Source organism: Triticum urartu, chromosome 7, assembly GCF_003073215.2.
Source record: "Triticum urartu cultivar G1812 chromosome 7, Tu2.1, whole genome shotgun sequence".
In the NCBI taxonomy this organism is placed as follows: Eukaryota; Viridiplantae; Streptophyta; class Magnoliopsida; order Poales; family Poaceae; genus Triticum; species Triticum urartu.
Window position 1 is genome coordinate 550,878,605 of NC_053028.1, and position 11,443 is coordinate 550,890,047.

Consider the following 11,443-nt stretch of genomic DNA (forward strand, 5'->3'; position numbering starts at 1 on the left):
CTACAATAGTCAAGAAAAGAAAGAGGTAGGTCACATCAAGATTGTGATCTGTAGTCAGCATGCATGCAAAAAAAGGTGTGATTTCCTAAGGGAAAAGGTGTTGGGTCAGATGACTACAAAATCCAGCATTCGCGTGCATAGTTTAACATAAAGATTCTTGCTACTGGTGAAAGCTCTTGGCACTGTCGCGTGCTGGCTTCGCTTTTTGGAAACAGTAGTGCACTGTCCTTGGAAGCTGCCGAGCTTCCAACTGGCCACCAAACATTGTGCACATGCCAAGCTTCCAACTCTATGACCAAACAACGTTGTAACACCTACTATTATTAGTATATAGTGTTGTGAAATGTCATATGTTGGGAGGGAAATATGTAATTTTATTTTATTTAGTATATAATTAAAATTTTAATATTCATTAACTTAGTTTCTTTAAGATAGATCGATACACAGAGCGAGGAGGTCAAAATGTTTCCGGAGAAACGTATGCACACATGGAAAGAAAATACTAAATCTGCTAATTTCAAGATATTTCCGGAGAAAGGTATACATACGTGGGTGTGTAAACTTTAAGTATGCACCATCATTTCGGCGATCAAGAGCGGAGTTGTGCAACTCATTTTAATCAACGATCAATTGTAGCAATGTAATTAATTGTTTGTAGAAGTGCAATGTTATCTTTTACATTTTAAACAAGGAAAACTATCCGCTCCTGTTATCCAATCTCTATCTTCATGAAATTAAATAAGTTCTAGTCGGAAAAGAATTATATGAGACCAGGTCTCACGCGAGACCCATTCTGATGGATGACACGTGGCATTCACAAATCATAAAGTATCCCCCACACCTCACTTAAAATCAGGGGGGAGAGATTAGATGATTTGTGATTTATGAATGTCACGTGTCATCCATCAGGACGGGTCTCATCTGCTAACCATGAGACCTGGTCTCATATAATTTTTTTCCGTTCTGGTCTGAGCAATGAAGAGCATACTGAGTCCTAGGAGAAACATGTATAATTCTCGGCTAGGTCGGCTTATGTGGCCTAGTTCGCGGCGATGGAGGTCTCACCTACCGCGGCATTCACTTGGGAGTTCCCCAGCGCCGTTACGTGACGAGAACATTAGTCACTTGGGAGTCCCCGGCATTCACTTGGTCAAAGAACATTAGTCACCTAGTGACCTCCAAGTGAACGGGCAGACCTCTCGGCTGGACTTCTGACCAAGCTCTGCCCGTTCTGTGACCAGCATGACGAGAACATTAGTCACCTTATTGTCGGCTATGTGTTTGGCAGAGAGGTCTGGACCAAGGTTTTCACAACTTTGGGATCGGTGCAAGGTGCGCCCGGGGTGGATGAATCTCTTGAGGGTTGGTGTGCTAGGCAAGGACATCTTGGGCTACACACGAAGACGGCTCGTGCTATCGGGGTCCTAGTCATGTCGGTGCTATGGAAGCACTGGAATGCTATCGTCCTTGATGGTGCAACGACTTGCGTGTAGCAGGTCTTACAAGGTTTTGCGAGTGAATGCATTGTATGGAACCAAGCGGGTATTCTGTGTGTGGTTTTGCGAGTGAGTGCATTGTATGGAACCAAGCGGGTATTCTTGGTGGGAGTTAGAAGGTGGGAGTCTAGCAAGTATTCCAGTTAGTTCTATCTTTCGTGGAGTGGTTGAGTCTTGCAGGTAGGCCCAGTTCTTTTGGCCGATTCTCCCATAATCTTGAGAATCGCCCTCAACTCAGCTTCTCTCAGAATCTTCAACACATACTTTTTTTATAACCCTAGCTAGTTAGGATGTGAACATCTAGGATTGTAGAACAAATATGAATACAAGATTCTAGGAGAAGCTGGATGGAGGGCGATTCTCAAGATTCTGGGAGAATCGCCCAAAAGAACCGGGCTGTAACTCTATTGTGGTGGGGCTCTTCCCCCTTTTTCTTCTATAATAATAGATGATACGCACACTTGTGCGTATTTAAGAAAAAAAAAGATATTTGGTCTGAAAACAAATCTATGGCAAAGCCGCGGTTAAATAAACAGTTGACACATGGGATTAATCTTCCCTCCACACTTGAAACCACAAGAATCACAAGTCACAACACCTCTACACCAAAGAACAAAAGCCCTCACTCTCCTCCCCTTTGAATAATTAGGTGCAGTTTTGTACAGAACCACATGAGCACAAAACCAAACCAACCGTAGCTAACTGATCGGTAATAATCATTCACTGTCCTGCGGCTTGGGGAACGGCACGTTCATATACTTGTAGGTGGTGAACCCGCCGTCCACAACCAGGTTGTGGCCGGACACGTACTTGCCGTCGTCGGAGGCGAGGTAGACGGCAGCCCTGGCCACGTCCACCGCCTCGCACGCAGCGCCCTTGAGCTCGCCGAGACTCCGGATGATGGCCGTCACCGTGGCCTCGTCGGCGCCCTGGAGCATCTGCGAGAACTGCCGCACCACCATCGGCGTCGCGACGGCGTGTGGCGAAATGCAGTTGACGCGGACGCCGTGACGGGCGAGCTCCGCGGCGGCTGTCCTGACGATGCCGGCGATGGCGAGCTTGGAAAGCGAGTAGGGATACGAGCCAAGGCTCCCCATGATACCACTGATGCTGCCCATGCAGAGGATGGAGCCGGAGCCCGCCGGCGCCATGACGCGCGTCGCGTGCTTGATCCCTGCCAGAGTGCCGCGCAGGTTCACGCGCATGATGTCGTCGAACTGGTCCAGGTCCAGGGTTGCCATGTCCGAAGTGCCGGAGAGAGATCCCACGATGCCGGCGCTGTTGAACATGACGTCGAGCCGGCCGTGCCTCGCGACGGCGGTGTCCACTGCCCCGGCCACGCTGTCCTCGAGGACGACGTCGCAGTGGACGAAGTGGGCCTGCGGGCCGAGTTCCTCGGCTGTTTGGAGGCCCAGCTGCGAATTGATGTCGGCGAGAACCACGCATGCGCCCTCTTGGATGAACTCATGGGCTGTGGCCTTACCCAGCCCACTTGCTCCTCCGGTTATCAGTGCAGTCTTTCCCTCCAGCCTGCACAAAATTAGAGGGAATTTGCATGTTAGACTAAAAAAAAGAGATGAAATTTGCATGTTTTCTTGGGGACTGATTGAAAAATTCTGGAGACTAGAGTTTATGTTTTTTTTTTGCGAGAAGAACTTCCAGATAGCATGGAGACGATTTTTGGACAAGCCAATCAATGACCGGTAGTTCAACGAATATTAAAAATGATAAAAATTACATCAAGATCCATAGACCATCTAGCAACGATTGCAAGCACTGAAACGAGCACTGCTATGCACATGATAGCGTGGAGACGATTTTTGGATGACAAGCCAATCAACCTGTCCATGCATCGCAACAAATGGCAGCATATTGTCCATATTGTTTGTCGTGTGCACAATAATTCCGTGTATCAACTATAACCTTTTACTATAAATGTGAAGTGGGATGGACATTAAACCATATCCCTCCGTTTCAAAATAGATGACTCAACTTTATATTAACTTTAATACAAAGTTAGTACAAAGTTGGGTCATCTATTATGGAACGGAGGGAGTATTTTTAAGAGCCAGACCAGACCTTCGGTTTGAATGGAAAAAAGCCAAAACTGGTGCCTTTTCAGATTCTTTACAGACCGGGACAAGGAGCCCAGCCCAAAAATTTCCAGTAAGACCATCAATTTTTAAAAGAGCTGGCGCGCTCGAACCAGACGGCTCTACGGCACATTGGGGGTCGTCCTATAAATGTTGCTAAAATTAGGTGGCGTGAATGGGACCAATTGGACTTTTAGTTCAGCATAGTGGCTAGTTGGGCTAGCTTGTCTTCTTGAGCACACACATATTTGACTGTATTTCTCTAAAAAAACATATTTGACTGTATTTGTCCACTTAAAAAAATGACTGTATTTGTACATTTTCCTAATGAGATTGAATCCAAAAAAAACCCGCCTATGGGACAAGTGAAAACATGAATCGACAGCTTCACTAGTTTGGTCGTCGGTCCGGTTTTTTAAAATATGAATTAAATTAACATGATGTAACAAGGTAAAATCAATAGAATGTATGTAGGCTACGAAGAGAAATATAGCGTGCACGCGTACAAGCACCAGGGCATATATGCAGTTACTCACACAAAAGAAGCTGCCATCTTTTTTTGTTCGAGTTAGGCATCTTTTACAGCAATAAGTATGATTCCCACAGAAAAAAAGCTAGGATGAAATCTGATTTGATATGCATGGAGTCAAACAGTGAAGAAAAATAGGAAAAAGGAGACACGGACAATCGTGATCTGTCTGAGAAAGTGATCAGCATGCATGCAAAAAAAGGTAGGATTATCTAAGGGAAAAGGTGTTGGGTCATACGACTACAAAATCCAGCATTCGCGCGCATAATTTAACATAAAGATTCTTGCTACCGGTGAAAGCTCTTGGCACTGTCGCCTGCCGGCTTCGCTTTTTGGGAACAGTAGTGCACTGTTCTTGGAAACTGCCGAGCTTCCAACTCGGCACCAAACATTCATGCACATGCCCAGCTTCCAACTCTCTGCCCCCCCCCCATGAAACTACTCTAAGCACCCACCCTCTCAAGTCTCAACGGAGAGATCCACCGTATGTGCATGATCTCCTGTCTGATCACCAAGTAGGAGTACATCTAATGAATGCAGCTAGTGTTTTTCTTTCTCTTACCTTCCCTTCATCGCCGTCGATAGCCACCGCCTGGCGCCTGCCCTGCCGGCCAACTCCGAGGAAGTAGCCGCCCTCCTAAAAGGAAAGAAAAGAGGAAGTTAACATTCTACGTATCATAATTCCACAACCTGGAACTAATTCTTTCTGGTGTGCATGTCATATATGCACGACTATAATTAAAGTCAAGAATGCAAGATCCAGCAAAACTAATCAAAAGAAGGCCCACATATATACATGCATATGAGCATATAACAGTAAGAAATAAAACCTCATATGTCACAACAGAAGCCCGTTGAGACAGGGAGAGAAGTGAAGTGAGGAGAATCAAATGAAGTACCTAGCTTCACGGACGAGCCGGAGCATCATCTTCACCTTCGTCTTGTGTTCTTGGATCTTGCGGTAGAGAGAGAGAGAAGGGGTTGCTCACTTGCTCTGCTTTGTGTGGGTGTGAAAGGATGGTGGTGTGCTTGGAGCTCCTTAAATAGAGTAAAAGCGACAGCGGAGGAGCTCCTGTCCTGTCCCATCCCCTTGCAGCCAACAACCTTAATTATCTCACCATTATGAGGACAATTTAAGGGCACAGTACTCTCTAATTTCCTACACGCCCTCACTGTCTTTTGGGTCAGTGTAGGCCACCCAACGTGGAGCATTGTGAGAGGCCTAAAGAAATAATAAAAAGTGCATGTTGGTTTAGCAAGAAGGGGGTCAAGGGACAGCCAAATTGTAAAATACGTGTACCGGCTCTTCATATAAAAGTCAGTGTGTGAATCTAGGAACTTTTTGTTAAGAGTTCTATTAGACTACCCATAGTGGGAGTAACATAGGTAGTAATATCGCACATATCTAGATAAAATAGATGATGTGACAAGTAATAAATGAAAAAAAAGAGGAAAGTGATAGTATGAGGAACATCACACATATCAAGGCAAGATGAGTCTATAGCCTAATAAATGAAGTGTTGCATGTTACCACACATATGTTACTCCCCACTATAGAGCATGTTACTAGTCTATGTTACTACCCATTGTGGCTAGTCTTATGAATTTGGTGTTGCCACATCTTGCCAGCTAGATGCTTGTAAGAGTTGTTGGTGATTGATGAAACCATGATGGGTCCACTTATCACTAGTTATACTCCCTCCGTCCCATAATATAATATAAGATGTTTCTCAAGACATAGCTTGAGAGACGATCTTATATTATGGAACGGAGGGAGTAGCTCTGAACAATGAAGCAAATACGACCATAATGGAACAATTAATCCCTACCAATATGTAAGGCCGGTAGTCGATTGGGAGACTATCTAGAAAGTTGCTTTGGCCCTGTTTTCTAAATAAAGCAGATATTTTATGTAAAATCAAAAGGTTCACAAAAAATAACACTGCATAATACTATTTTTAGGCTATGTAAAACATTGCCACTTTCGCAAGTACTTGAATTGGAGCTACTGCAGGTGCCAAGTACCTTGATTTTTTTTCTCAAATCTGTAATTGACAACATGAAAGTGCCACTCTAAATATCTACATACAAAATTCAAAGTTGCAGAACAATTGCTAAGGTTTCATGCATCTGTCGTGGTGAGTACTGCACTGGTGCCTGGCTAGGTGCGTGCCCACAAAAGCTTTATCCCATCGAGTACAAGATGGAAGGTAGCCTCGCCTCAAGACAGTGGCGGAGCCAGGATTAGATAACACTCCGGATGAGAAACTAAGAGAATCTCTAGCCAATCCCTCAAAACTGAATTTTTATTCCTCCAACCGGTTTGGAGGGGTTAAACCGGACCTAGCCACTCCCTCAAAACCGAATTTCTACTCCTCTAACCGGTTTGGAGGGGTTAAACCAGACCTAGCTGATCCCTCAAAACCGGATTTTTACTCCTCAATCCAGTTTGGAGGGGTTAAACCGGACCTAGCCGATCCCTCAAAACCGAATTTTTACTTCTTCAACCGGTTTTGAGGGGTTAAACTGGACCTAGCTGATCCCTCAAAACCGAATTTTTACTCTTCTAACCGGAATGGAGGGGTTAAATCGGACCTAGCCGATCCCTCAAAACCAACTTTTTTACTTCTCTAACCAGTATGGAAGGGTAAAACCGGACCTAGCCGATCCCTTATCCTCTTTAGAGGAGTTAAAAAATTTATTCATCGCGGCTTCAGATACTCAAATATACTCATTGGCGTCTCGTTCTAAAAATAATTTCCATTTGCTCGGCACTGTCTCAGCCCACGTCCACGTCAGAACCACCCCTAGCCCTCGTCCCCTTCTTTGGTGACGCCCCGAAGCTCCCCACCACGCGCAAACTCTTTTTGAGCGGTTCCGGTGCCTACCGGCAACCATCTCACCATTCATCAGTTGCTTTAAGATTTAGGCTGTGGACAACTATTACTTCTCCTTTTCTTCTATACATATTCAATACCATGCCTAACACAACTATTGCCCCCCACTGCTGTCCTTCCTACGACAGAGATGGCAGTGACGGCAGCATGTGACAGCCCCTCTCTCTCTTCTCTCACGCATAAATCCAACCTTTTATTTCACCTTAGCTAAATTAAAATGTCCATATTATTTAAACTATAAGTTTATTTTTGAAATAACTTATAAATTGGAACTCCTGGCGCCAAGACCTTTGAAACTAGACCAATCATGGATACATTTCAAACATTTTAAATTTTCAACATTTCATATTCCATCAAACCTATTTCACTAGAAAAATGTGGAAAACCCTGTTTCAGTGGAAATATATGTGAAACCAACCTACTTAACTAGAAACCTATTTAACCCAAATATAAAATTTAAATGTAATAGTTTATTTCAAAAGATCAAAAGATTGTACATTGGTGAAATAACACATTTTCACACTTTCGAAATACACTGTTTCACATTTTCAAATAATCAGTTTCACAATCATACATTACAATTTCACTTTCCGTAGTTATTATTTCACAATTCACAAATGTGTTATTGGCTTGGTTCACAAAAATCACATCTTTTTAATTGTACAATTGTGAATGACAATTTTTCACACTTGTGAAACACAAAGAGTGAAATTATAATATAACAATGCGAAACTGATTTTTTTAGAAGAGTGAAATATGTATTTAAAAAAATATGTAACTAAAATAGATGTGATTTTTGTGAAATATGGCAGTGAAATGTAAAAATGTAGGTTTTGAATTGTGAAATAATAACCACAAAATGTGAAATTATAATGTATAAATGTGAAGCTGATTATTTCAAAAGAGTGAAAATATGTTTTTTCAAAAACATGTAATTGAAATATATGTGCTTTTCGTGAACCAAACTAGTGTGAAGTGCAATCTAGGTTCTGTATTATGAAAGAGTAACTAGAGAAAGTGAAATTCTATTGTATCTTTTATGAAACTGATTATTTGAACATGTGTAATAGTTTATTTCAGAAGAGTGAAATATGTTATTTGAAAAGTGTGCAATTTAAATAGTTGTTTTCTTTGTGAAGCAAGCCGGTGAAAAGTGAAATGTAGGTTCTGAATTGTGCAATAGTCACGACAGAAGTGAAATATACGTTCCGAATTTAAACGTGGTCAAAAAATATCCAAGATTGATCTCATTTCAATGGTTTGGCACAAGGAGTTTAATACAAAAAAGTTTCAAAAACGAATATATGGTTTAAAAGATACGAATGGTTTAAATTAGCTAAGGAGCAAGATATGGTTGGATTTATTGTGTGGGAGAAAAAAAAAGTGATTCTGCCATACTGTCATGCATGCATGTGAAGTACACTATTAGGGCCAACTTTTCGCATGCGGAACGTCCATCCCGGCCCTCTCCATCGACGCATGTGGTTTGGGAACAGCAGGAACAGCGACTTCGTTGATGGCAGCAACCACCACTATGCCTCAAAACCGGTTTAATCCAACTCAAACCTTCGTTGATGGAGCTCCTTGTGCCTCTGCAATAATACTACACACACGGACGTGTTTTACTGAGTTTAATCCAACTCAAACCTTCACGTCAGCAGCTCCGTGGAACACGTAAAAAACACCCCCGTGCCGTGAGTCTAGCATTGCTTGTGCCTCTGCCCCATACTCGCACCACCGCGACAACGGGCGCCTGCCATGCAGAGCCCGCGCTCAGGAAGCTCTTGTTGGGCTGGACGAACGGCGTCCGCCTGCACGTGGGACACGTCGGTCGCGCTGCCAGCCACCGGTCGATGCAGGGGGCGTGGAACATGTGGTTGCAGCCCGTCAGCACGCGCACCTTCTCGAGTCCCCGCACATGAACTCGGTGAGGTAAATAGCGCACTCCGACCGTGATGACCCGACCAACTCGAGCCCTGCCAAGTACGCCAGCCACGCGCATGAGTCAACGCCGAAGAGTTAGCTTGGTGACTGGTAACGCCGGCCGCCATGGAGAGCATCGTTCTAGCTTATACGTGTGTTCTGTGTGCTGCATTGCAAGTGTTGGACGAAATGCATAAGTCAAATGTAAGCTATAGGGAGTTGAGTTTAGAGGTTCGGCTAGGAACTGCTTTATTTTAGTGGAGCAAATATAATACAACGGGTTGATCAAGGGGCTAAATTATAAGGGGTCGGCTAGAAATGCTTTAAGGGCATCTACAACCGGACATTGTCAAATCCGGCACCCTCTACGCCCGCGGGCGCACCCAGGAGTACTAGGATAGTGACCAAGCAGTCTCAAAAGCCGCGTCTGGCACCCTATATCCATACAAAATCATGGAACGTGCTACGTAGATCACCAAACGGCCAAATTCAACAGGAAACATACATATCAACCAATAGCAAACGGGCATAATTTAGATATAAGCGTCACCAAAAGTGAACACAGTTAAACCGCCTGGCAAATTCTAACTATATAGTAGGAGCTAGATTATATAAACGGAGAGAGAACCGAGCTTCACCACTTTCTCACCAGCTCTCTGCCCTTCCGGTCGACGACGCTGTTGTAGGAGTCTGCGGTAGAAGGTGCGTCTGTTGGGGAACGTTGCATGAGAAACAAAAAATTTCCTACGCTCATCAAGATCAATCTAGGAGATGAACATCTACGAGAGGAGAGATTGCATCTACATTACCCTTGTAGATCGCTAAGCGAAAGCGTTAAGAAACACGGTTGATGTAGTCGAACGTCTTCACGATCCAATCACGATCCGTCCCACGAACTCCCGACCCAAGTGCCGAATGGACGCACCTCCGCGTTCAACATACGTACGACTTGATGACGCCTTCACCTCCTCGATCCAGCGAGCGACGGTGAAGTAGTAGCTCGAGTCCTCTGGCAGCACAACGACATGGTAGCGGCGGTGGTGGTGAAATCTCAGCAGAGATTCGCTAAGCACTACGAAGAGGAAGAGGGCTACGAGGGAGAGGGAAGGCAGCGCCGTGGCATAGATGGGTGCGGCTGCCCTCCCTCTACACCTCTATATATAGTGGCAAGGGAGGAGGGTGGTTCCCATAGGGTTCCCCTTGGGGTGGTGGTTGTGGGGGGGGGGGGGGCACAAGGGGAACCCTAGATGGGTTTTGGGTGGCCCCCCTAGGTGCCTTGCCCCCCAAGCAAGGGGAGGCAGCCCTAGGAGGGCGCACCACCCTTCCTGGCCTCGTAGGATGGGGTGAGGGGCGTACAACCCCTTAGTTGGCTGGTGTGCCCCCTCCTCTTGGCCCATGAGGCCCCCCAACACTTGCTGGGGGCTTCCAAAACCCCTTTCGGTCATCCTGGCCATAACCCAGTGCCCCTGGAATACTTCGGGACTCCAATACCCTTCGTCTTATATATCAATCTTCACCTTCGGACCATTCCGGTGTTCCTCGTCATGTCCGAGATCTCATCTGGGACTCCGAACAACCTTCAGTTACCACCAAAACAACTCAACTATACTTATATCGTCACCAAACGTTTAGTGTGTAGACCCTATGGGTTCGAGAACTATGAAGACATGACCGAGACACCTCCACGGTCAATAATCAATAACGGGACCTGGATGCCCATATTGGTTCCTACATATTCTACGAAGATCTTTATCGGTCAAACCTCGATGTCAAGGATTCAGTTAATCCCGTATGTAGTTCCCTTTGTCTATCCGTGTGTTACTTGCCCGAGATTCGATCGTCGGTATCACCATACCTAGTTTAATCTCGTTACCAGCAAGTCTCTTTACTCGTTCTGTAATACAAGATACCGTGACTAACTCCTTATTTACATTGCTTGCAAGCCTGTTGTGATGTTGTATTACCGAGTGGGCTCTGAGATACCTCTCCGTCATACGGAGTGACAAATCCCAGTCTTGATCCATGCCAACTCAATAGACATCCTCGGAGATACCTGTAGAGCACCTTTATATTCACCTAGTTACGTTGTGACGTTTGGTACACACAAGGTACTCTTCCGGTGTCAGTGATTTGCATGATCCAATGGTCATAGGAACATATACTACTTGACATGCAGAAAACAATAGCAATAAACTTGATAAGATCTTATGCTACGTTTATAGTTTGGATCCTTAACCATCTTTGATCAATGAGCTAGTCTAGAAGAGGCTCACTAGGGACACGTTGTTGTCTATGTATGCACACATGTATGTGAGTTTCCGATCATTACAATTCTAGCATGGATAATAAATGATTATCATGAACAGGGAAATATGATAATAACCAATTTATTATTGCTTTTAGGGCATATTTCCAACAGTCTCCCACTTGCACTAGAGTCAATAATCTAGTCCACATCACCATGTGATTAACACCCAATGAGTTCTGGGGTTAGATCATGTTATG

The 11,443-nt window shown here is 44.6% G+C and overlaps 1 protein-coding gene across 1 annotated transcript; it reads right to left on the reverse strand.

The window, feature by feature from the left end:
- Positions 1 to 2,004: 2,004 nt before the first annotated feature.
- On the reverse strand, positions 2,005 to 5,175 carry LOC125521646 (momilactone A synthase-like). The gene is made up of 3 exons (XM_048686705.1): positions 5,018 to 5,175; positions 4,681 to 4,755; positions 2,005 to 3,026 (listed from the first exon to the last, which is right to left on the reverse strand). Exons 1-3 carry the CDS (start codon positions 5,044 to 5,046, stop codon positions 2,213 to 2,215), a joined length of 918 nt encoding a protein of 305 aa, XP_048542662.1. The 5' UTR covers positions 5,047 to 5,175; the 3' UTR covers positions 2,005 to 2,212.
- Positions 5,176 to 11,443: the final 6,268 nt, after the last annotated feature.

What these genes read in the sequence shown, in the direction of transcription:
- LOC125521646 (XM_048686705.1), bottom strand. Translation starts at nt 5,046, where the DNA reads ATGATGCTCCGGCTCGTCCGTGAAGCTAG. An exon ending in CGGCTCGTCCGTGAAGCTAG is followed by an intron (nt 4,756 to 5,017) that starts GTACTTCATTTG and finishes CTTTCCTTTTAG; the next exon opens with GAGGGCGGCTACTTCCTCGG. An exon ending in TCGACGGCGATGAAGGGAAG is followed by an intron (nt 3,027 to 4,680) that starts GTAAGAGAAAGA and finishes AATTTTGTGCAG; the next exon opens with GCTGGAGGGAAAGACTGCAC.